The 27,345-nt window shown below is 37.2% G+C and overlaps 1 protein-coding gene across 3 annotated transcripts in view; it reads left to right on the top strand.

Moving 5' to 3' along the window:
• The window catches only part of AMMECR1 (AMMECR nuclear protein 1), a 119,198-nt gene that overhangs the window by 49,749 nt on the left and 42,104 nt on the right, over nucleotides 1-27,345 (top strand). For all 3 annotated transcript variants that reach the window (XM_051630658.1, XM_051630657.1, XM_051630659.1), the window contains exon 3: nucleotides 9,922-10,032. In XM_051630658.1, coding sequence (XP_051486618.1) covers nucleotides 9,922-10,032 — 111 coding nt within the window. The remainder of the gene's footprint in view (nucleotides 1-9,921; nucleotides 10,033-27,345) is intronic.

Genomic DNA, 27,345 nt, shown 5'->3' with positions numbered 1-27,345 from the left:
CTCCTTCTACTCTGCATTCAGAGGAAGATAAAAAACTTTTCTCTTTCTCCACTGTTCCTTCACTTCCACAGTCTTCTGGAGGAGCTATGAATTTTCCATTCTACTACTTCTTGCTTTTTTTTTTTTCCCCCTCATATCTAGTCTCAAATCATGTCTTCCCCTCCCTCATTTGTGTGGGTAACAACTTCGTGCCACTGTTTTTCATCATTGCAAAGATGAAATGACTAATGGTTTCCCTACTGCCTGCATGATTCTGACAAGAAATAGTAAACATTAAGGCTGAGTTAACACTGCTGTTGCTAAGATGGGCGGCCAAGGTGCTGGAATAACCTTGTGATATTGCATTGGCTAATACTTGGATCATACTTGGAAAGTTGTCTTCACAGCTGTATGGGCTGATTTTTCTAAGTTCTGATTTTTGGTGCTTGTGGTAGGATTTGTTTTGTTTTAATTAAAAAAGAATTCTTAATTTAAAAACAGAGCCATGCCTATACCCTTTCTGGCCTAACTGCATAGGATTTGTGTTGGATCCTAACTTAAACTTGATCTTAAAGTCTTGGAAATACAAATGGTTTCAGTGGCTAAAATATAACTTTGGGATTGATGTTCTGAAGATAATAAACTCTAGATGACTTAATGATTTAGCAGCTATCCAGATATATAAACCTGATATCTGCTAAATGAAATATAAAACTGCTTTATGATCTTGGGTTTGTGGTAGACAAGAAGTGCAGTTGGAACATTAATGAAGCATTGTAATTTAAAGCAGTATGAGCTGATTAACCAGTATATCCTCTTGGTGAGTGTGTGCATACTCAGCCGTGTCTATGCGGATGCCAGGGCAGATCAGTCCCCCATACAAACTCAATCAATTAATGCCTAGTTGAGGTGGTTGTTACAGGGATTTGGGGAAGAAACATGGAATTTTAGAGGAAAATTCAGCTGTCTCACCCTAAAATAAGATATATAGACTTAAAGATTCATGAGTAACCCTGAGCAGTGGATCAAGTCATTAGTGACCTGTATGGAAGGTGCCACCCTGAGGGATTTCCAGGTGCCCTGTGCCACTGCAGGTGAACTGCTCTGACACTGCCACCCCCACTGCCCTGCAGAGTGCCTCTGCAGAGTGGAGGGTCTTATAGTTTTGAAGGTTGTTTCTTGAAAGTGCAGTTGTGTTGTGCTGCAAGTCCTTATGTTGAGTTTGAGACACACTTGGGGGCTGGCAACATTAAACTTAGTGTAGAGGTGGGTTAAACCAATTTTGTCCTGAGCCATGGTTCTCTGCTTGTGTGGAACCTAACTTTTACTGTTGATTTTGTTTCTCTGAGGCACTGTAAATACCCAGATCTTTTTTTAGCTATGCTAAATAAGCCTACATAACCAACTTGTGTGATTTCTGAGTAGTCCTTGATTTTGTTACATGTAAATATTTATTTTAGCAAAGTGAGCAGCAAACTTAGGAACATATGTCATAGAAACAGTTTGTTTCATGAAGTTGATGGATTGTCTTGTGAGAGTTGGAGGAAGAAGGTGGAAATTAACAACTTCATAAATACAGAAGATTGTCTGATTGAGCATCCAGTCTGGACAAACGTAAAAGTCACCATCATCCCTTCATAAATTATTAGTTTTACCTTTTCATTTCTGGAATGCTGCCCACATTTCCTCAGCTTGTCTAATACAGTATACAAGAGCAGCAGCACTGGTCTTGCAGCTGAATGGGCAGCCACATCACTTGGCCATATTTGTGAATTTATGTCCATTCTTAACATTTATTTTAATATATTGAATACAATCTTACAATCTTCATTAAGGTGTTGTAGGTTCACTTTAGGAAAGGTAAAGTACCTGTAAATAGTCCTCTTATTTTTAACCCCGATTATGCTGTTATTTAAACTAGATTTTCTTAAAATAGTAGCTGCTTTCTGACCTTCTGTAAGATTAGCTGCTTAGCTAAGCAGAACTTGCTAACAAATTCACACCTAGCAGATCAGGTTTTGATTGTGAGGGTGATCTCTCTAGGGCAGGTAATGATTTCAGGAAAACCACCAAATATTCTAAGTCTGTTACATGGATAAAGAAAGCAATCTCTAAATGTTTCTTTATGAAATACAGTAATTGAAAGAGTTGGTCATTTGATCATTTAGTCCTGAGGATGACTGAAATAATATGCTGTGCCCTCAGAAGTACTGAATAACTTTTTTTCAGTAAGTATATTGTATTTTAAATTTTACAAAAATTGCAGGTCTTGTTGCCAGCTTCTGAAGCCAGTAGATTGTGGTGATTTTCTTCAGATCATCATGTACTGGCAATAATGAACCTTCTTCACTGACTAGAAGCATTGAAGGAATAATGCAATAAAGACTGTTTTTAAGAATCTAAAATATTTCCCACAAGGAAGAATAATGTTGTCACAGAATAAATTGCCTCCTGATCAGGGAAATCTATGTTTTTTCAGACGTGCTCCAGTGTTTATGAATTTTGCTAGTAAGTTGGGGGGGGGGGGGGGGTGTGTGTAATTGGACACAGGCAGGGCAATGGATTTCAGTCACTTACTCTTTTTCCAATTGTGTAAAAGTAGTCAAGCAAGTAGTACTTTTTTAAACTCGTGTCAAAATCTGTGTTAAGGGCCACTGTAGTGGAAAAACTAGCTTTTTGTTTGCGTCTAGGCTGAAGGAGAAACTGAAGTTGGTAAGGTGAGTTCTAGAAAAAAAATACTCTTCCTCCACAATGCTCTTCATATTGGCTTTCAGAATAGGAAAAATATCCATGAACTTCTTCAAGTTTTCACTTTAGAGGCTGCTTAGAACTTGTAAATAAGTTGCTGAAGAAACTGGCTTCTGTTCTTGATAGAAAGTGCTTATGCACTCAAGCAGAAGTTGAATAGCACCTCGCTGAAGCTACTCAGTCTTACGTTCTTTGAAGCAATAAATAATGGTTTCCTATCTTCAGAATATGTTTAATGTTATATATCTTTCTCTACTCACTTCTGTAATATTGCTATATGGGAGGAAGCAAAGAAGTGTAAGATGAATGTGGTTTTTTTCTCAGATCTTTTTTTCCCAATCTTGGAGGCTTGTAATGACAGTTCCTTCTCCCACAATTTAACAGATAGTTTTGTGTGTGAATTTTCCTTTTGTTCTCTTGCATTGCAACATACAAAATCAGAAAATGAGTCTACAGTAAATATCAGGAGGCTGCCATTTGGTCTCTTGTTAAAGGATGCAATAAAATACATTTGCAATATTGCTGACACTGGTGTGGGGTTGGAGGCCTTTGAGCCACTGTTGATGGCAGCTGTATGTCCTCCCAGGCAGTCAGTCCCTGTGTTCATGTTTCTTACCATTAAATTTTTTTTAAACTTAACATTTTACAGTTTGGGTGTCGTAGCATCTTTTGTTGCCAGAGGTTCCCCATAGTCTCTGAGTTAAGTAGCTGGCCAACAATTTCCTTGTCTTTATTTTTATTCTCATAAATCATAGTTGCTTTTTGTTCATACTCATATGTCATGTTACAAATTATTTGTCTTCATTCTGACTCTTTTTCTTGTGCTTTGTTGTTTTTCTGTCTGTCTTTTCAATAACCTGATTCGTTTCCAACTTGCCCAAGCAGATCTATTACTGTGATCGTTGGTCTTTTTTGCACTTGTGCCCATTTCTTTTGAGGAAATTTGATTTCCTGTGAGGGGCTACTGACTTTTTTTTTTTTTCTTTTCTTGCTTCTCTTGTCTTCTAGAAAATCTTATTGTCTACATTTATCAAACTCTATCTTTATGAATTTGAGGTGGGGTAGGGTGTAGCCATTCTCCTTTATTCCCTTTTGGAGGTTCATGAACTCTTGTCTTGACTTTCTTTGTGTTTTACCAGATTTTTTTCTGGAATATATCTGGTAAGTGGAAATGTCTTGGCACCACGTTGTGTGCTTGTATGACTTTTGCAGAAAGGCACTCACCAGACTTCGTTGTTGTTGACCAGCTCCATGATATCATCCATCAAGTTGTCCCCTTTAATCACAAGCAAGATACTTTCAACATCTCTGCCTCCCTCCTGTGCCTCGGAGCATGTGTACAGATGCCTTTGATAAAGCTGTCACTGTCCACACTCCCACCTCCTTCATTACTAAGCTGTATTCTCTGATACTGACTAATGTGAATTAGCTCACTGAATTGTGACATCTGGAAATGCCCCAGCCTGGTGCGTAACAGAGTTCAGAGCGCATGGGTTAGCAGGGAGGCTGCTTTCTGTCTGTCTGAGTAAGACTGGCATTTCTTGTTCTAATGATAAATTTGATCTTCTCATTCTCTAGATGTCTCTAGTTTGAAACAGTATCATGTGAGGGCTTAGCATTATTTGAAGGTGTTGCACGATCCCAAATAAGAGTAAGCTTTAGGTTAAAATATTTACATGTTAAAATTTCTAGAATTTAGGAACCAAGCTTGTTCACTTGTGTAAAACAAAAAAAAACCAACACATTGCCATTGCAACTCTGCTTATTTAGAGTGCTTTCTAGGTGTGTTGTAGCTTGGAAATCCTCAGAGCTGAAGTGGAAGTACTCTGGGCTTACAAAGGGGTGAATGTGCTGACGTTTCAGTGTCTGATCCTACAGGTCTGGGTGTCAAAGAACATTAGGGCTGTAGAGACTTTCCTTCCTTCTCTGGTTATAAAAGATGGTAGGTTAAATAACTGTAATTTAAATGTCTGTCTAAATATCATTTTACCTCTCAGTTCATCAAGTTTAATCCTTTTATTTCAAAGTCCTACAAGTTTTTTTCTTACTTGGAAGTCTTCAAGTGAAACCAAAAAACTTCTCACTCATCTTCTATATAAGTAGAGAAATATTCTTGATCAGTTACCCTTCCTTTCTCCTATTCTTCCCACTTTCCTCCCCTTTTTGTCCTCCCTATCCATAAGAAGGATGAGAAATTGTCCATGCAATTTTCTGGTGGTACCAGAAAATGGCTGATGTATTCAGACTTCTTGCCTTCTTTCCCACACCCCAACTTAAAGAATCCAGTTAATTTTTTATTAAATATACTGGTAAATAAAAGGCAGCTTATATCCAGTGCTACTTTATATTAAAAGAGAATATTTTTATCAGTGCTTTCTATGTGGTGTCACTGCAAGTTCTTGACATGCTGGCTGGTTACTAAAATAGCTTGCATACATTTGCTTTCAGTCTAAACATTTTTGGTAACATATTGCAGGCAGGTGAATAATTGGTTTACATGATTTTGATTTTAAGATATTAAGAAGAAATATGCATAGGGCGCTGATAAGCATGGTGCGTAAGATACTTTTTTTCCCCAATGTTTATATAGGTTTATACCTTATAACCTTCATGTGAAGTGCTCTAGTTCTCCAGAAGTTTTAACAGATTAATACTCAAGTGCAGGTCTGTCCTAGTTTCTTCATTAATGAAAATGGTGTAATAGTAGCTGAAGTGACACATGGGGCAGAACTCTGATCGGGTGACCCATGCTCCTGTGCTTCAGCCACACATTTTCTGGCAAGCCTTTGAGGTCAGTGTTTAGGGTATTGGATACATGCATATATTTAAGTCTTCTGTAAAAAAAAAACAACCATGTATATATGCCTCTTTTGATGACAGCAGTTGTATATAAGGAAGCAACATTAGTTTAAACTCCTGTGTTGCAACTCCCTTTTCATTCAATTTTGCAACTAAAACTAGACAAAAACACTATATATGATCAGCTGGTTTTCATGGAATAGTGCCTGACAACCTCTGTAGCAAATAACTGAAACCATTGCTGGCTACTTAGATTACAGCTGAGCAAGACTTTTCAAGAAATATTAAATTAGACAATGGCTGGATGGAAAGTTTATAGTCCTCAGGTCACTTCTGAATTTGCTGTGGCACCTGTAAATAGTTTTAGATAGAAATGTTTTTTCAGTGTCTGGCTCACAAATTTATAAAGAAAAAAAATCACAAAATACAGACCCTTATGAAAGAAGAATGATTAAGATATTTACAGATAATTCTGAGGCCCTGGATTTGGTCCCTTCTGATTGTGTACAGTTTGAAGCATCTTCTACCAACTTTCAGCCACTGAGTATTTGGGGTGATCTGCATCACCCCTGTTGTTAACACTGTCAGCAGGTTATGTCAGAGGTTTCTGGCAATGTGATGAGAAGCTGGATAACCCATCAGACAAGTAAATTTCCAAGTCTTTTGGTTCAAGAGGGCTCACTCACAAGCTTGGAGGTGTTTTGCTTTTAGTAAGATGCTTTACCCTAAACTGAGTAAGAGAGCTACTTGAAGCTGATTGTTAGAGCTCTCCTGGGGAAGCAAAAGCATCTGGTTTCATAATTTATTTTTTTTTAAACAAACAGAAGACAACACCACCTCCCTCAGCTTTCCTACTAGATCGAGAGAGAGCAACAGTCAGAAGGGTGAGTGTACTCCACTGCAGTGTCCTCTCCACTCTTGTGGGATATGTGGGTTCAAACTTCTGTAAGCAAAAAAAGGACTCGGATCCTCAGCATGTAATGCGGGTCCTTGCTGTTCGTCACTGGGTAAAAGAGACTCTTGGCATCACATCTGCCTCCTCTTCTGCTTTTCACCAAAGATTTTATCTCTTATTGTTCTCTTCTGTATCCTTTGAAGTGCTTGGAGGTGCAAATTTTCATTGTAGGTCTTAACAATGTGTGCCCCAAAAAAGCACCTTTTTATTCTAAGAAGAACAGTTAACAGATTAATATATAGATTTCTTTTCAAATTGAAAATGTACATATTTACTTAGCTGTTCTTGACATGGATATCTGTGGAGTTTCACACTTCACTGCAAATCTGAGATCTGGGGCTATGTTAGATGGTGTGCTTATTTGTTGGATATTACTGGCTATAAAACAGAAGAAAAGCATTCTGCAGACTTGAAGAAAATAGGTGAACAGCTGCAATCAAGGATGACAATAAAAAGCAAAAGAATGTTACTAGAATGAAACAAATTCTTTTCTCTGCATAGCCTCTCTAGGTTTTGTGAGCAGGTTTTCTGTTATCTGTTTAGTGCAAGACTAGAAATGCTCTGTGAAGTTTTGAATGGCAGACATGGACTTCACGCTAGGCTGCGAGACTTAATTCTAAAATGTAGCAGTCATTGTTTCTTGTTCAGAGATGGAAGCATTAATGCAGGTGCGAGACCCTCTTCTGTAATTCTGCCTGCAGTTCTGGGCACTGATGTTCAAGAACATGCATTTAAACTGGAAAAGGGGGTAAGAGCTATGATGGTCAGAATGGAAAGATCCCTTTTGAGAGGAAGCTGAATGAACACAACCCATTTAGCTTAGTAAAGTGGAGTCTGAAGAGGCATACAATTTATAAATACTTCGGGGAATAATAACCCGGAAGGGAAGCGAACTGTTGTAACTAAAGGACAATGTTGGCACAAGAATAACTAGGTAAAAGCTGACTGGGAAAACATTTTGACAGGAAATCAGAATATTTCCAGAGGTTCTGTACTCCACTGGGGGTTTGAGGCAACCTTTTAATTTTTCATTTTGGGGGTTCTGCCCTCATTATTTTTAGTAATTTTTAAGATGGAGACTGTGGATCATTTATGAGCAGAATTATGTAATAAAATTATTCCTTATGATAGCAAGAGCCCTGAAGGTCCCTGTAAGCCTTATTTCTGAAATCTTAAGAGTTAGAATTCTCTTGGGTCATTGACTGCTCTGAACCTTTGGTCCATAGTGTACTCTGAAGACACGTGTGATGATAATTAAGAAAAGTAATTCTGTTGGGTAAGGCTTATATCTTCTTTGTAGACATGCTGATACCTTTAGTGGCTCAGGGAGGCAAGTGTATGGGAATACAGAAGTTGAGAGGTTGGAAAAACACTTTAGTCAGATTTTGTGATGTATAGCATGTATAGCAGCCAGTGATGGTTCATCTACCCTATGGACAGAGGTTTAAATTTAGTCTAATTAGTATGTTTACACTACTACTGCAACTCATACAAAAATGTATGTATATAACCTTTTTCTGTTGATACTCATTAATAAGGACCATCAATGTTTTGCAAATGTTTTAGTAATCTATTTGACATTTAGTGATGGTCTCTAGACATTTTCTTCTCTTTTTAAAGTACCAGTAATGATGCTTCCTAGAAGGAATTCTGTTCTTATAAGAAAGTAAATGCATTTATGTTTGTCTGAATTTTTAGCTCTCCACTAAGTGTATCACAGCTGATAAATCTCATAAATCAAAGATAAAGAGAATAATCTTAAAGTCCAGTTTGAATCTTTTTCATGCTTATTTCTGTGCAAGGGGAGGCAGTGTCTTCAGTACCATTGCAATCTAATGGTTTTGTTGGTACCATTTAGGGTTGCCTTTCTTGAAAATGTGACTTGTTGATCTCAGTGGAGTAACAACCTGTGTAACAATCTGCCTTCTACTAAATATTAGGTAACAGTCCCTTCTGGCTTTATGCTCTGCAGTTTTTATCAAACTTAAAAAAAAAAAAAGGTTGGAGGGGGGCAAAAAGAAATAAAAGGAAATCCAAATCCAAAAGAATTATGTGACTTAAGCTTCCTCTTCTGTTCATCATCGTTGAAAGAAGGGAAAATGTCCAGTTTAATCAGGGAGGAAGTTCCTCTAAAAGCAAGCAGTAACAGCAGGTTTTGGAATGTTCTGAGAGGACTGGTTGCTGCAGAGACTGAGGGGCACATCGCTTTCTGCCTTCTCCTCATGAATACCTTGTGACACAGCAGACAAAGTGGATGAGATGGAAGGAGAAAAGGAATATGGGCTATTCCTTGAGAGTCCAAACCCACACACATACCTACATATATACCCCCAGTACAGTTACATCTATCCCTGTTACACTGTGCAGGGATTCATGGGGTTGTGCAGTGACTGATCTGCTCATATAATAAAGCTCTTGACCTTAGTATATTTTAAGAATCTCAGCATAGCTAGATGGGAAGGTTTTGTTTCACAACATGCAGAGAATGGCCTATGAGTTTCCACAAAAATTAACACCAGATTTACTTCAGGATTTAAGGGGGAAGTGCTCTGCAGCTGGGGGGGGGTAGGGGGAATGGTGCTTGTTCTGCAGAAATATGAACCTGTTGGTGATCAAGGATACTCTGTGTCAAGTTGTTTAACTGAAATGACTTTTTAATTTATTGATTTAAAGCCTAACAGAAAGGGAAAGCACACTTGTTTATTTAATCCACTTTGATTCGTCTCCTTTCTGGAAAAAGACTAAACTTTATCCACTTTTCTTCTCTACACATCCCATTTCATCTCACAATTAGAAATCTTCATTACAGCTGGGAGGACTGGGTATCCAGGAGCCACGATGTGGGCTCCCTTCAGAAATTCAAGTTTATGTAGTTTTCTGCGGCTTGTGTGTTGGTGCAACACACTAAAAGTGCCAAGAAAATTTTGTTCCCAAAAAGTAATTTGGCTTGTCTCTTGCTTGTTAACTTATAGAATGGTACAAAGTTGTTTGACAGAAGTAGTATTTCTTTGTATCTGTCACACTCATATAATTGAGACATGTTCAACTTAATAGAGATGTTGCTCCATTCTTACTAGTGAGTTTGTGTTCAGGTGGAGGGTTGGTTAGTGTGATGGGTATTTTTCCCTTCTGTCAGGGGTTCCTTATGTACAGATGTCCAAGGCAAAGCTTTTCCTGTTCTTAGACTGAGCATTATCTTATCTGTTACCAAGCAGTTTCATTCTGTCCATTAACTATTCCAGTAATCTTATTTTCTCTTAAATCCCATGAGCAATGTTTCTAGAACAGTAAAAAAAAATTGCAAAGGACATTTATAAATATTATGGCCTGCTCAGATCCAGTTATTTTAAAGATTTGCACCCTCCCCTTGCCCAAAATGGAAGGGCACCAACTGTCAATATTGCTTCTGTGATCAAGTCTTTTTTTCTTCCCTACAACAGCCCACTGTTTGTAACGTGGAAGATTGGTCGAGATAAACGATTGCGTGGATGCATAGGTACTTTTTCCGCCATGAACCTGCATTCAGGACTCAGGGAGTACACACTTACTAGGTAAGATTTTGTTTTCTGTAGCCTTGACTTACATATTTAAATAGTCTGCTGAGGAGATGATAGGTGTGCTTTGTCTTGGTTTGGGTTTTTTGGCTGTGTCACTGTACTGATCAAGGAAAAATTGTATCTCCTTTTGATGATAAGTGTATTGCCTGGTCATTTGACTGCTAGTGTCATGAGGCTATGGTTTCAGTTAAAAACTGTAACATGAGCCTTTTTTCTGAAAAAAACTACTCTCCAGTAGCTTACTGTAACTAACTATTATAGTATTTTTTCCAGTGTTCAGACAAATTTTAACCTTAATAGTTAAAGTCAGGGCAGAAGACCAGAAAGTCAGATTTGGGGATTATCCTATTCACACTTCTAAAACAGCAGGTATTCTCACCTCTTCTCCATCAGGTGCTTCCAATCAGCTGCAGTTAATTTAATGCTACAAATTTCCATTACATGTTACTCTTCAGATACATCCCAGCCCCTGAGTGGGAAGCTTCTGGATGAGGGAGGTAAGTGATGATAATCCTTCACTCCCTGGCAGCATAATCCTTCATTTTTTGATCTACACCTAAATTCATTCACCTTAATATTGTTCCATTTCCTTTGCATAGAGTGAAAACTAATAAGTGTATCACTAGAGCTAGTAGCAAGCTTTCTACTTGTTTTTTCTAAGAGTTTTTTTAAGTTTATTTTCTAAAGAATCAATGGAATTTTATTCCATTCAGTTACAATAGAGTGTTTATAGTGCTTTAAAATAGAAACTACATACTGGCATGTGTAGACCTCTAAAATTGTCATCACTTAAAGTAATTGATGCCTCTAGATCACTTTAGATTTGAGGCTTTCCTCTGCTGCAGGATCCTCCTCTTTGCTGTTAAAAAGCCTTGTCAGTCCCAGTATTGATTAATACTTAAATGGGACGTGTTCTTTCTTACACATCTCACTAGTTGGTTGCAAGCTGAAGTTCATTTCATGCTTTTCTTTGCTCAGCTTGAAGAAATCAACTGCTTATCTCCTGGAGTCCTTACAGACTTCTGAAAGACCCAGTTACCTTTATTGTGTTCGTTTTATTTATTATGTGGTTTGTAATGTTTCTGATTGTGTCTTTTAAAAGCTTTCTCTGTTGAAGGTTAAGAGCCTTAAATTCTTAACCACTGGTGAGCCAGACTGAAGGAAAAATTACTTGCCCCCTGTACTGGAAACCATTTAATTTACAGTGCCTGATTGAGAACTGTGAGCTTGTACAGAAAGTTACCCTTTAAGACTAGGAAGAAGATGATAGCCTTAAAAGTAGTCTTCGTTACTTATAGATTTTTCTATTCTCACAAATCAAATAGCGCTGTACTCTTGCATACCTTTAAAAATGCTTGTAAGATTCCTGTCTCTGCATTCTAACTCTGAAAGCTAACGTCAAAATACATGAAAAGTTATGCAAATTAAAGGAAATAGAAATATTTTCAGTTCAGTATTTAAATGATGGCCATATGCTGTGGAAATTTATACTAGACTATTCAGTATATAAATTGTTCAGTAATTTTCAATATGAGAGAAATGAAAATATATACCAACCTGTTTTTCAGAAATATTTGTGAGATCATCAGTTGTTTAAAAAAATTCTATTTAGTGGCATATTGGATTTTGTTACCTTTTATGGGGAACCTTTTTCATGTCTTTAGTACAAAAAATCTTTTCTGTAGTTTAAGAAAACCCAAAAACTTCAGATATGAACACTGAAATACAAAGTTCATATCTGAATGTATTGAAAAGTTGCTCCTTTATATCAATCATTATTTTAAAAAAGAAAGAAAGGTTTACCTGTGAGCAGTTTCCTTCACGGTGTTAGTCTTTTCAACTACAGAGCTTCCAGTGGAGAGCATCTGAAGAATAAAAGAAGCACCTTTGAAATGCCTCTGAACTTCCAGAGTTTGAAGCTCCGCAGGCCTCCCTAGGAGGGATCAGAAACTAGGACATTGTAGCTTGATCCCGCAGTATGTGGGCAATAGGCTTCTGCAGAACACATGACAATTCCTGAAAGAGAAAAAAAGCAACAACTTCTTCAGGGAAGGCAGAAATTAATCAGCTAAATAGGTAGAATGAGAATGGGCTCTCCAGAAAATGCAACTTGACCAAAATTTTCAGTTGAGGATACAGGCAGGTATTTCCCTGACTTTATTTGACACTGAGAGGCACTTTTCTTCAGTTATTCTGAAGATCCAGTGTGGATAAACAGAACCAAGTTGTTTGTCTAGTTCATTCTTTTTCAGCACCTTCTGTGGAATTGTGACCCAACTTTCAGTGAGTAAAATGCTACAGAAGAACAGTTGTTCTTAAATGCCCTGGTGTTTAGTCATCAAAATATCCTCAGTTTTCTTCATGCATGATTTTATTACAAATACGCTGAGTAGTCCTTAGGATCATGATTAATCACATTTTCCATAATTCTAGTACTGATTTGTAATTGTTTATTGTATACAATATATAGTGTATACACCTCTATCTGCATGCAGTCGTGTAGATTCTGCAAAATAGCATAATGATACTTCATCTAGGAATCTGAAGCAAACTGTTTCTTTCTTGGGACTCCCATACCCCCCTACGTGAAAAACACCTTCTTGGGGTCTGTAAACAAAAATGGTGATGGTGTGTGACCAAGTGAGTTTCTCTTCCCCTTTTGAGCTCTGTAGGTTGTTATGCTGGTATTGCCAGTATATTTTAAACAGGAAATGTATGTAGACTGAATCATCATTAATTGGATGCATCTGTCTAAGTTGTGAGGAGGGATGAGAATACCCATAGTTAAAGATGCTAGTACTGTATTCTTAACAAAATCTTCATGTTAGAATTCAATTTTATCTGCAGTTACACTGGTGAAACACAGGGGGGAAAGGAGGTCTATTTTTAAAACCTTCTGCAGAACTTTATGAGAAGACAGATTCAGATTTAATGATTGTTAGATGATTTTACTAGGAGGTTAGTTGGATAAAAATCTATCCCTGTCCAAAACGTTGTACAGTATTGAATATTGCATATTAAGAATGCAAGAAGTTTATCAGGGGAAAAATAATCCTTTAGACCGAATGTGCTAATTTAATATCCCACCTGAATGCATAAAAATAAACCAATTCAGATTATGAAAAATACCTTGTGTTTTACAGCTCCTTCAAGAAAAAACACTGAACTTGGAAGCAGGTTCCCACAGAATTTCATAACAGGTTGATAAATTACTTTTTCATGTATTCTGTTTCAGCAGTAAGACTTAGATTTTGGCACTGAAGTTTTAAAGTCCTGCTCTCTTAATGAAATAGTACAATTTATTAATTTTAGGTTAGTTTTTCTATCCATTTAATGTAATTTCAAGTCATGTTTTATGCCTAGTGAATATAACAAGTATAGGTGTGTAAATTAAGTTTTAACTCTGCATTGGTTTATCCTATCAAGACTAGAATATGTATATGGGGAGGGAAGTAGTAGAGAAGAAGCAGATAAAGGGAGACATTGTATGATAAAGCCTTCTGCATAGAAGAAAACAGTGAAGAAAAACTGGAGGAATCCAAGCCTTAACTGGATTAGTATGTGGCTTAAAACTAGATTTAAATGCTCAAATAATATGTAACGAACCCTCCTTAACTAGCATAGGCCTGCCTCTCCTGACTAGATGATGTAATCAGTCTTTTTGTTGTGTGTTCTGCTCACCACTCCACCTGAGAGAAGTATGACTGCTGTCAGACGTGCAGCCTAGATGTGGTTGATGAAGAAATGAAAAAAGCTAAAGTGGGAAGCTGGGGTTGGAAAGCAGAAGATTTAAGGAAATTAAACCTGCAACACAACTTTCTCTGAACTGAATTGGGGTGTAGATTCCACATGAGGATTTGGCTACCAATGGCATCAACTACTGCTCTATATTTGTCAGCAATTTCAAGAGTCTTAGTCTTTGCTGCCATATCCCCTGCCTGCTCCCTGTGAAAAACACTGACCCTTTCTTTCCTCTTGTTCTTCACGGTAAAGTTGTGTCAAACTGCAAGAGTGCAGTATGGCAAACTTATTTAAGGGGTAAAATTGAAAAATAGTGAATGGTGGATCACATTAATATTGATGTTGGCCTTATTTGTTGAAGACTAGACGCAAATTTTTGCGCAGATGGGACAGCTTCCCTCTTGTGTTTAGGTGTAAAGTTACTACTCTGTTTAATTCCTGTTTCTTTTCACTAACCACAGACTCGTTCAGGCTTCCCTGTAATCAGCCCCTACAAGTCAGTGCTAACTTCCCAAAGCCTTTACTACCAGGCAGTGCTGTGATGGGTGCAGCCAGCTGTTGCTGCTGACGCAGGGCAAAGCATACTCATGTCTCTGACTGCAGTTTCTGAGCTGCAGAGTTGGGGGATAATATATGTTTTTGAAATTTCAGTTGTGACCTTTGCTGTTCACAGAAGCCGTATTCTGAATTAATTCCTGCAAATAGCATTTCATGTAATATTTCAGAGCACATTGTTGCTTCTTTGTTGCCCACTGGTAGTACTTTGCAGGCTGCCTTATTTTGTGGCTTTGATTTATAGTAGGCCACTGCTGAAAGTCAGCTTTTTCTATTCTATTTCTACTCTGTATCTGGTGGCTAGCAATGAAAAATGGCTGATAATTGTGAGATGAAGCTTACACTATCACTTGCAGAATGAAGCTCTGTAGGGAGCAATGTACACTCTCGAAAGTCTGAACTCACTTATTCTTGTATGTTTAACATAGTCTTTAAAGCCAGGAAGTATCATGTTGCTTCCTTTTCATTGGTGTGTTTCTGTGAAAAGCAGGCTTGATATTGGTATTTCCAGCATCTGCTGGTTGCCTCTGAGTCCTCAAGGGGAGAATAGTTGCTGAGGGAGATCTGTGGTAACATGGTTCTGTGTCTGATTGGGTGGATGGACAACCAGTGTGTCCCACTGAACATGTGAGAAGCCAGTGGCAATAGCCATCTGGAATGTGTAAGTCCTAACTCCCACTTATCCCTCATGACCCTAGTTAGTTGGTAAGTTTTTAGTGGGGGTTCAACTTAAAAAAACACAGAATCACAGACTCTTAGGCATTGGAAGGGACGTCGAAAGATCCTCTAGTCCAACCTCCCTGCCAGAGCAGGATCATTCTAGAGCACATCACACAGGAACGTGTCCAGGTGGGTTTTGAATGTCTCCAGCGAAGGAGACTCCACAACCTCTCTGGGCAGCCTGTTCCAGTGCTCTGTCACTCTCACAGGAAAGAAGTTTTTACACGGAACCTCCTACGTTCCAGTTTGTACCCATTGCCCCTAGTCCTATCACTAGACATCACTAAATCCTCTAAGCTTTAATAATAAAAGTGCCATACATGCTGTCAAAGCCTTTGGAACCAGTTAGACTGCAGGCCGCTGAGGCTCCTGAGGCAGTCACAGTGTGTCTCTCACTTATTCCATCATATACCTTTGCTGAGTGACAAGGTTCATTAATTTTTTTAATGATGACTAATTACCTTTAACAAAATTGAGACAAAATTATTTTTACATATACATAATTTGTACAGGTTTCTATGTTTTGGCTGCCATGTTACCTATATAGACATTAGACTTTACTGAAACTTGGAGCTGTTCATATTTCTAAATGTCATCTAGGCTGAAGAAAGCTTGTTGCCGAACAATTGTAGACATTAATTTTACAAATAAAACCTTTTTAATTTGGGTAAATCCTTAGATCTGTCACAGTGGAATATGTTTAGTTTTAAAATGGATTGTGATGTAAACTCACAGTACCAGAAACTCCAAATGAAGTATACAAATTTGAATTTATTGAGTGAGGCTTAGTTACTCTTTGTGAGTCGATTCAGTAAGTAGGTCTGTAGTTATTTGTTCACTCAGTGCCAGTTCATTATTCCAGGGAACTGTTGCTTAACAGAACTGTCTACTGCTTTTTCTCAAAGGGCAAAGCTAGATACAATGCTGGCTTTAGAAGCAGAAAACCCTCAAACTTTTGCTTTAATGATGGATTAAATGGTGCTGCTTCTTTCATTATGGAATGAAAATAATGTTGTTTAGGAGGGAGAAGGAGCATGCCCTAGTGACTATATGTTTCTTGCATATTACATGTGTTGGGGATGTAGTGATTCTGCCTTGATTTTTTTTTTTCTTAAGTAAAAAAAAAAAAAAGGTGCTGTAATTGTTGGTCTATTTTTCCTAAGAAAAACCTTGCTAGACCCTTGGACCTAACGGTAGATAATAGTCTGTTTCCTTAGCAACACTTCCTGAAAGAAAGCAATGGAAAACACTGCAAATGGAAGGACAGTCTTTAGATTATTATCTTTATGAAAGGAGGAACCCATAACGATGCCCTATCAAAGCTTTTTAAATAGATCCAGGGTTATCAGCTATTGATAACCATTTTACTGTTTTGCTGGGAAAACTGAATTCTAGAATATGAATTCTTTGGCACAGGGGAATGCATTACTGCATTTTTTGGAATAAACTTGCTCTGTGAATTGCCTGTTATAAAAACAAATCAAAGGTGTAGGAAAAAATGGTACTTTATAATTCAAAATGGTAACAAAATGGCTATATCTTTATAATGTGACTCAATGAAGCTTGAAGGGGTGTTGCTAAGACTGTCATGAATCCAAGGTCTTGGGGAAACTGTCCAGAATTAAAATACATATTTCGTCATGTTTTTTTCAAAGCATGCATTAAAAATTGGGAATTTCAAAAATACACTTATCATAAAATGCATGCTTTGAAAAAAACATAATCAAGCAAAATAACTTGCATTAGTTGATGTAATTTGTGGTATTCTGATAAATCAGATATTCCTGAAATTTGACTGAATGTGAATGAGTAACTGGGGACACCCAGCAGTTACTCAGAGTTTCCAGATGGGTTTCCAGGAGGAGCTGTGTCATGTGACTCTGGTCTTTCCCACGATGCTTTTGCATTTAATGTTCTTCCCACACAGTCTCCTTCTATTAAGCTAAGAAAACGGTGCACACCCTGTGAGTTCAAAGACAGAGTTCTAGTTGAGTTGAAACACTAGTTTGGTTGAAAGTCAGATTTGTATTTGTCTTTGAATATTACTTGACATCAGTATTTGGGAGGGAGGGTGGAGTCAGGGAAACTGGCCGCTCTGGTTTTCCTATGAAGGCTCTACTTTGCCATAACTCGTATTTTTCCATTACTAGTATGGATAGTTGTTGGTGCTCCATGGTTTTTGGTCAACTTTTTCATCTTTTTGTTTTATACTCTTAAAGGGAAAGTCTTTGAAACATTTCTTAAAAATCTTTGAGAAAAGAATTTGCTTTCAGTTGAGATTTTTGGTGGCTTTTTGTTTTCTTAAGTACTACAAAGACACACTGGGTTATGGGCCAGTGCTGAAGAGTACAGGACAGGACTGTGTGTTCAGGCAGCAGAGAGAGGCGTAGATGATGTGTCTCAGAGCTCTGGTGTATTAAAGGTTTTGTGTATGTGGAAACTCTTAGCTAGGACAGAGTAGAAGAAGTTGGCATAGAAGTTACCTGCTTCTGGACAAGCTTCTCTCTCTGGCTGTTCTCAGCCTAGCAGTAGATGTTTATTTTTAATATAGAGGAAGGGACATTTCCCACAACTTCTTTGCTAAGGAGTGGGGGGAGGGTGGTGGTGGAGGAAACTCCCCACTGCACATACTGGCCAGTGCTTAGATGTGCTAATTATAGGAAAGATGTTAACGTAGTTTCTCCCTCACTTCCTAAGATGCTGGAAATTGAGGTGAGGCAGTGGTGTGTATTAGATACCTCCTCCAGTAGAAGTGAACTTAAAGGCTTTCTTTGGCTCAAGGAGCTAATTTTTTGTGAAATCTACTGTTTTAATGTAAGTTATCAGGGTTTAAGTGAGGTCAAAGGAAAAAGAATTTTATCTATGCTTATAAGCTGTTAAAATCTTTTAACTCTGCAGTTTTGTGTGGGAGGTACTGTGGGAAAGGAGTCTCAGTTAAAGTTTTCAGTCTGTCAGCACCTCCTCCATTTAGGTGTTTCCTGATGCTTCTTTTCAAGACTGTAAAAAGAAGAAACAGCACAAACTGGGTGTGCATATCAGGCTCCAAAGCCCTCCTTTATCTCTGTTCACTTTAACACAAAGATGTTGAGGGTGTTGCAGCTGAAATTACCATTTCCATAGACCAGATTCATGAGAATTAAAATGCCCTTGTAAACTGTAACAGAATTTTCTGGTATTTTTAAATAGTATCAACAGACGGTTGTTTCTAAAATCATGCCTGTTGACACTAGGAAGAGAGAAGTTGTCCTTTACAGAGATGTATGGTTCAGATGGTAGAAAAGCTCTTGGAAGAAGAAATAGCATATCCACCTCTGGTGGGACATCAGCCATATAGAATGCTGAAGAATGTCTGAAGAAATCTAAGCATAGAGACACTCCAGATTCTGAGGTAGTCCAAAAGTCTTACAGGCCCCAGCACTCTGAACTATTTCAGCTGTGAGCATGTGATATTGGGAGAGGATGGGGGAAAGTTGACCAGTCTTGAACGTCATCATTTACAAATGACTGAAGTTTTACTATTCATTTTATGCATTGTAGAGGGAATATATATTTACTTGAAAAAAAGAACTGTTTTGGTTTGGTTTTTTTCTGACATGACTTAAAAATGCAATGTTACGGACAAAAGCACTTCAGGTTTGTCTCTTCCCTTTGAATTGTTGATGCTTTTTTCAAATTCTGCCATTTTCAGCTGTACTCCCTACAAGTATATTTTGGTGATAGCTTTTGAAACAGAAATTGAACATTCATTGGTTTCATAGCTATGTAAATGACAAGGCATTGATACAGTCTACAAAACATCTAGTGCTGTGAAAATACATAAATAAACAGTTCCTTAAACTATTTGATGCAGATCCAAAAAATATTTCTTATCTCACGATTCCTAATTTTATGTGAATTTTCAAAACTTTTTAATTAAAAAGTCTTCTAGATGTAGTAGTAATTAACACACAAATAATAGCTTTTTGACCAGAGTGGAGAATAGCTTTCTTTTGGCTATCAGTACCAATTATAGTAGGAGTGATAACACTCAATTCTTAAAGCAAGTCTTAAATATCATGTGCAGGCTACTAAGACTGTCTACTCACATCCTTAAATTTAGGCTTTCTGTTCCAATGCAATGGTATAATCTTTTTTTCTTAGTGCATATTGTTTGTAATAAAGGCTCAATAGTCAGGCAAGCAGTCTCTCAGGCCGGAGAAGTATATCAAGAACTCCCACAAGAACTTGGGAAACTTGTGCAGATGTTAAAAGAGTGTTGTGTTGGGGCTGAGCACAGCTGTTGGGAACATCCCTATCTGCCAGAAGCTGTGGCCTCAGCTTCATTGCAAAGGGCCCTTGTGATAATGGCAATTACTAATAGTTGTGTATGTCAATATATGAAATCGGGTATATCAAATTCCTGTCAGCAAGGAAATGTGACTTCGTTGATGTGAATCATTTTACATCTTTACTTAATTTTTCAGTGAATAGATTTGACAGGGGCAAATAAGAAAAGCTTTTCATTTTCTGAACAGTACAACTTCTTGGTACTTCAGGTTCAAGTAGTTTTAATGACTTAGAGTTCTGTAATACCACAAACTGAAATAGGTCCCAAGCTACCTGTAACATGCAAGGAATTCACCACTTCAGATACCAGCCTGATTGCAAGTAATGTTTTCAGTGTTTTATTCATTATAAAAAGTCTGGTTAGAAATAGATTCACACTGGTACCTTCAAACAATATTTCTTACTTAAGATGAACTAATAACTTTTTCTCTATGTGAGAAGTTGCTAATGCAAATTATTTAGAACAAAAATTTATTTAATATGTAATAAAAAACTTTAAGTACTTATTTTTCTTCACATATTGGCTTATATCCCATTCAACTGAAGGGTCATTGTAAAGCTAAAGCATAATCTGGCCCAACTGTATAAAGGTTTGAAAGAGAAAAAAAAAGTTCTGTGTGCATATGTATATTTTTAACAGCTTCGGTTCTTATGAAAGACAATTAAAAGAGCTGCTTCTGTTATCTCTAGGCCAGTTACTTCTAGGTGTTATTGTTCAAGCCCCACAGATACCATATTGGTTTTGCCTTGAAGAAAAAGGGAAAGGGGAAATGTGATTTTAAAATAACTGAAAGGTCATTGCAACCTCAGCCCTCTCCCAGGGCATCACTGCTATTCATCAGAAATATTTTTACATGTTCTGTCAAGAAAATTATGCTGGCTTTGTTTCTGTTGCCAGAAGCTTCTACACAATTTGCAAGCTGGTTAGATGGCCCTTTCTCCTCTGTGCTGAGGATGCATTCTGCAGTTTGCTCACTTAGCTACAGAGATGCTTTTTTTCCTTTGACCTAGACTGTTAATCCCTCATTGCAAAGAGCAGCAGCTGGGCTTTGTCTGTGGAGGTCCCTGCACCGCTTGCAGCCTCATTCCACAGAGCAACCCTGCTTTGTGTGTTCTGCTTTTTCAGTTACTGAAAGGGTGACTTTCTGTTTTCTTGCTTAGAAGACCCTCTTCAGCTTTTCAGAAGTCTACAATACATGATTTTTATTTATTTAATCTGCTGTCCTGCCCTTCCCCCCCTACAAAAACAACTACAAAAAAGTAGTTTTCCAAAAGCTGTTACATACAGTTTCACAAAACTGTGTTGGACTAAAATGTTTGTGATATTCTGGAAGTAAAACATTTCTGAGTTGCTTTTTACAAAAGTGATGAAACCTACTTCCACTTAAATATTAAACACTGTAGATAGATGTGTTGAATTGTAGCTCTAATGGATAGAATTATTAATAAACCTGTGGGGTTTATGTGTGTGTCCATGTTGTATTCTTATTTAATATTGAATAATCAGGCTTCAGTTGCTCTTGATGCAATTCGCTCAGTTAAACCTATGTAGCCATGTAGGATGTTAGTGGTAGTTGAAAGCTAAGTTAACACAAGAACAGAACAGAAAGTCATTTGGTGGTGTAGGCTTTACTGCAGTGAAAAAAAAAAAAACACAAACAAACTACTACTACCTTCAAAGGGAAGAGAATTTTGCCTATAGTTTCTCTAAGAAGACTATGTAAAATATTTAATTTGTAAGCATAAATTTACATTTCACTTAATCTCATAATCAAATGGTCGTGTTTATATTTTCATGTTTTGTAACAATCTTTATTCTGCAGCTGAGCAGAATTTTCAAATATATGTAATGCTGTCGAGTTAAATGCATTCCTTGAATACTTAAGTTATTGTTTTTGAGGCTATAGACCTCAAAAGCCTAACCTGAACCTTTTGCCTCTTCTTCATAACTTCCTTTTCATTCCACTTCAGCTATTTTTATTTGCTACTCAAAACCTGTTTTATAGCAGAAAACATATAAAGAGAGACAGCTGGCAGACGTGGAACTGAATGTACTGTTTAGCTGAGCTTACAAAGGTTCTGTTGCTTGGGCATCTTGGCCTTATATACAGAGATTTGTGAATGCCCCATCCAGTCACTTCTGTAAGCTGAGAAAGTTGCAGGTGGCACTGAATGTGCTCCTCCAAGCAGACAATTGTGATGGAAAACCAGGAGGAGTGAAGGGATGAAATGGTAACCTGTTCTCAGGAGAGACAGAAGTGGCAGAGTTGCCAAAAGAGGAATAAGAAGGTGGCTTACAGACAACTTGCTGCTGTGGGTAGGAAGATCAAGGACAGGCAGGAAGCAAAGCTTCCAGCTGTATATTACGTATCTAAAACCTACTCTATTTTTAATTGGTGGTTTGTAGAGGTGTTGAACAATCATGGCTCTAATCTGTTAATGAGATTAGCATATGAAGTAAAAACCTACACATGCACAAAATTAATAGGAAAAAAATTGTTGAGAACCATTGTCTGTTGCCTTAAATAAGTTTTGTCCTGGTGCAGCATTTCTCACACCTGCATTCTAGGATGGCTTAAAGATAGCAGAGGTGTCTAGAAACCAGAATTACTTCTTTTGTGCCTACAAATTCTCATTAAATAAGGAGTGGCTATTCCTTTCCCTGAGGTATGGTTACATACAATGTGCCACAAGGGATTAATCTTGTGCCTTCCTTTTTCACTCTATTTGTAAAAACACTGAGAATTAGTAAGAAGCTGTAAGCTCAGCTACCAGCCTTCACACTGACAGCACTCGGCTTTGTGCCTCTTTGTAGATACACTCACAGTGTAAAAGATTGCACTTAGATAAAACCAGCTGGTTTAACAGTCCAGCTCGAGTTGTGATACTGATGAAACACACATCTTAGGAGACAAGCCAGGATATTATTCAGTGCTCTGTACTAGGAGTGATCATATTCCAGTCTTACAGACTGTGGACTCTGAGTTATTCTCAATTTACGTACATGTTGAAGAATTTCAAGACTGGATTCTGTCACTTTTCATTTATCTGACTATAATATTCATCAATACATTCATATTTCAGTATATTTTTTAGTCTTAGTCTTTCTATGAAACATCTAATGCAACACCTCAAGGGAATATGATCTCTTTAATTCTGAACTCAGTTACTCATTGTTTCAAAGTCCTAACCATAAAACATAGTTTCTAATTTTGTGAAAAACAGTGTCAAAACCAAGCTTAATTGTAAAATTCCATCCCCTGCATTTACTGTCTTGTTTTTAAAGTGAATCATATGGACAACCAATAAAAATTAAACTACTTTTTTTTCTTATGTAAATATACAGTTTATGGTATTTCTGGTGGAAAAAATTAATACTGAGAAAATTAAGTACTCTTTTGTTCCAGACTTCAGTACTATAATAAAAATAAATGCTTTTTATAAGCTGCAGGAAATTGAAAGTATATTAATGTATCATTGCATTGCTGAGACATGTAGGAAAATATTTTTCCATACGTGCTTAGATGAAGCTTTCTGAAGCTGATAAAGAATTAAAAATATTTCATGTTAACTTTTTTTTTTAATTATGACTTAAATGCATCTTTAGAGGGTGGTGATATTTTGTGAATTGTTTAAATGAAGGTTGATTTCAGCAACAACATGACTTGATTTTTCTCTTCAGTGTCTGTTTCGGGATAAAGGGGTGATCTCAGGTCAATATTGAGAGGCTTGCTGGAGATGGAAAGAATTCTAGAGACTTCTTTTCATGCTCCTAGGGATTTGAGTGGTTAGCATTGCTCAAGCTGTACAGTTCTAAATGTAATTGAACGGTTCGTTTTTGTTAATTATCTAAACTTTGCCATCTGCTGGAGAGCTTTTTAGTGAAATTATAATTTAGTCCAGTTGGAGCTCAATTAGTTTTCTGACTAGTCTGTTATCATGTGTTCACCCAACAAAAACCTACGCTTCTAACCCTGGTCACTTCTGTTACTCAATTTTTAAATAAGCATCTGGAATGAGTGTGACAAGTTTACCGTGTTATGATGAGAGATTGTTTAAAGTGCTGTTGATTTGCTTTTTGTGTATCAAATGAGGACATTTCCATGGTAATTGGCACCTTGCAGCTTCCTAAATGTTTGCATGAGTATGACACAAAAACTGTCACGCCTTTTTGAATGCCTTTGTCCTCATTTATCCCAGCATGATGATAGACGCTTGGAGGCCTGAGAGACAATACAGGAAAAGTCAGAAAAGAAGCTGCCACCTACGAAGAAACTACTGCATACAGCTGCTTTACCTTATGTTCCCCTGTAGTCAGAAAATACTGTTCAAGGTCCATGCTGAGCAATTCAGAGTACAGAGAACTGTTTCGCATGGATATTCCGAACTGACTGCGTTCAGTTCTAGATGTATGGAGTCTGGCACGTGGCACTTGAAACTTTTTGATACACCCGCGTAATTGCCGCTCTGTGCTGTAATTTGCTGCCTCTCACTGACCTCTTATGTGAAGGCATTGGATTCAGCATACCGTTATGAAGGCATACCTCTGAATTGTTATTGAAGCTCTGCTACATCTTAAGATTAATACAAGATTATTTTTTTTTTCATTGTAATCGGGTATATCTTACAGTAATGTAAGATATGTAAAATGGTCCCCCCACACCCTGCAGGGTTAAAATAGTATGAGAAAAATCCAGTGTCTTCACCTTGTTTGCTCTTTCTTCACATTCCAGGAGAAAAGTAAGTTGTTTAGAACCACCAGAGCAATACAGTTGTCAGATTTCTGGCTTCAGGAAGCAGTAAGGAAGTTGAAGCCATAGAACTTTGACTCTTATTAATGTAATCAGGACACTACAATATTGCTTTGTGGATTTTTTTTTTTAAGTTTTCTTTTAGGTAAATGTTTTAAATAGAACACTGTAAACTTTTGTTACCTCTTTCCATTTCTGGGTCTAGTCTTAAAAGATATTACTTAATTTTTTAATCAGAGTATTATACTAATGTCTTCTACAGCATTGCTATGCCATCTGCAAGAAGTCTGAATATCCAATCCTACATAGTTGTTTAAAAAAAAAAAGCTGAATGACTCTTGGTAAATTCAAACCGACCAGATGTTTTTGCTGCCTCAGTGTATTGCATCCTGTAACTATTCTAGTCTTGCTGATATTAACTAATTAAGAATTTCCACATTTATTAGAGAGTTAAGTCATTTTGGAGGACATCCAGACAGTTTATTTTAGGCACCTGTAAAACTTAGGCCAACTAAAATAGAGACCTTAATTGTCTTACCTAGTCAATTAATGGAGGTTGTCTTTCTGATGAACCTTTCTAAAAAATTTCTATACATGCTCTGAATTGCCTTTTAGAGAAATGTTGTTCTTTTCAAAGCTGAAATAACTGTCTAAAATAGAGTATTAGAATATTCCTTCTTCCTATTAAAATACATATCTGAATCTAGACAGAGATCAGGAGAAAATCTTTCTGGTATACTTCAGTTAAAAAATAATTGACTGGGGAGCCACAATGCCAGACCAGTATTTTATTTCTCTCATCTGACACACTCTTGCTGTTACCTGCTGCACCATGCTAACAGGCTCAGAACTTCACAGAAATATTTCTATGCCAAATGTCAGCAAGTGTGTATTTCTTTTTTTGCCCTGTGACTGCCACTTAGCAACATAATGTGCAGGAAGTATAAATGTTATTCTTTCCCTTTCTGTCTCCCTAATGTAAGGGAGGGTTCAGGAAAAACACGTCATTCACAGTTGTTTTGTTTCCTGGAAATTTTTCCAGTCTGACAAAAAAACCAAACAAACCCAAAACCAGTATAAATAATTTTTTTTTCCTTGCATTCAAGTGATTTGATGATGCATGTAAATCACTCCTTGAAATATCCATTTAAGTAGACAAAACTCTGCTGGTCATAAATAGAAGTTGTTAGAAGGCTGTCACGTGGGTTGTGTTAGGCTGTCTGATCTCTTACGCTGAAAGCTTGGAGGATTCTATTCATAATGATTTCAGTTTCTGAAGAGGAGCACACTCTGCCCTGCCTTTCTGGCTCAAAAATTAATTGCAGATCGTGACTTGGAAGCTGCTAGGTTTTTTCTTGTCTGTGCCAAACTGAGCTGTGATAGCTGATTCTCATTAGGAAAATACTGGTGATCTGCTTAAGTGTGTGCCTTAATTTCTCCCCATTGAAGTTACTGAATGAAAACGTAAAAATCTTAATTAACTCCACTGATCAGTAACCCATCAGTAACCTAGCAGTAGGAAAATAAAAAATTATTGCCATATTTTTTTCTGAAACCCTGGCACCAAGTACTACCATCTCTTTGCTATTATCTAAAATCCAGTGACTTTGCCACTCAATTCCATGATGTTTAGAATTAATTGAAGAACAGTATCTAGGCCCTTTAGGCTCAGTTTATTGACAAAGGGCCATTTCTTTGTTAAATGCATTTTTAAGGTAATTCTGCTAAGCACATTTTCCTCAGTGAATCTCAGGGTTATACCTAATCTGAGGTTTTCAGAGCTGATAGAATTTAAGTTCTTTGCCTACCATCTAAAAGTAGTGCCCATGTGCTATTTATCAGAAGAGGTTTATCAGAAAAGGATAATAGTTTGTAAAATGAGATCTTTAGCCTATTTGTCATAGCTCTATTGATGATATTTGAATTGTATGATGTCAAAAAATTGTGGTTTGGTTTAGCTGTGTTCAATTTCAGAAACTGGTTAAGAGAAACTTAACTGTAGCAGAGTAAACTGAAAAAGTAATGGGAGAATTTTTTTTAATTGGATGAATTTTATTAAATTTATCAATTCTATTTCAATTAATACTCTGGGAACTGTTTCTGCATGGTGAGCAGATCGTGAAAGAGAGGCAGTCAGGAAGATTTTTAGGAGTCAGGGATCTTAGATTCTATTCTGGCTTCTGTCACTGACTCAGTGTGCAAGCCTCCAAAATTGCGTGAGCCACATCATGTCTCTGCCTCATTTACACTTCCTACAAAAGTGAGTGTTAATTTAATCATGCCCAGTGTTTGACCATTTCCTTTGCATCACCTTTCCCTATGTCATGTTTAAGCCCCCAAAGTAATTTCTAGTAAGGTACAAAATTGTATCCAATTTTGCCTAAACTCTCTATCAAGTTTAGGTCTGTAGATGAGACTGTCACCAAAAAAAGAGTTTTAAATGAAAAATTTCACTGTTAATAGTTGTCATTTAATAGCAAACAATAAAATATTAAGAATTGAATTAATGTAATACCTTCATTCATCTACACCTAAATCCTTTTTTACTATTTTTTATGCTTATATGCTACCAAACTTTATTAAAGGATCCTTTAAACACAATTACAAAGATTTTTCAGGCACTTTTAAACTAGTAAGGTAGCTCCGTTCCTATTTCTTATTTTCCCAATTTGTGTCCTACTGTTTGTTACCCATCTGCTGCCTAACGTTTAAAAGCCATAGATTCTTAAAGACTGAGTCTGACTTACTCCTTTTAAAGCATTTTGATAGCCTGCAAAAATCACAGATGGACAACACAATGGTGTATTGCATTTTGGTTCACCTGCTCATTATTATTTCAGATTATTCCAAGAGCTTATAGCCAAATAAACTTAATTTGAGGAGAAGCTGAGATTTGTATAGCATGACTCAGCTGAAGAAAGACGGAGAGCTGAGTAACACTTGGTTTTGTGTTTTTCTTGTCTGACAATTACTTGATCTTAGTAGGACACCCAAGATTGCATAAATAAAGTATATTTTACTAGAAAGACTATGCATGTGCTTCCATGCATTTTGTGTCTAAAAATAGTTCTCTTGGAACAGGATTCAATTTTGACTTTGCCTGGTTCACTTTTACCATGGAGCAAAAGTCCAATGTGGAAAAACTAACATACTTTTCTTGGGCAGCTAGAATTCCCCTTGCTTGGCACTGCTGCTTTTCACCTCTTCACTACCG

This window comes from Apus apus, chromosome 12 (assembly GCF_020740795.1).
Source record: "Apus apus isolate bApuApu2 chromosome 12, bApuApu2.pri.cur, whole genome shotgun sequence".
In the NCBI taxonomy this organism is placed as follows: domain Eukaryota; kingdom Metazoa; phylum Chordata; class Aves; order Apodiformes; family Apodidae; genus Apus; species Apus apus.
The sequence above is the reverse complement of the archived record's forward strand: the minus strand, read 5'-3'. Positions and strand labels throughout refer to the sequence as shown.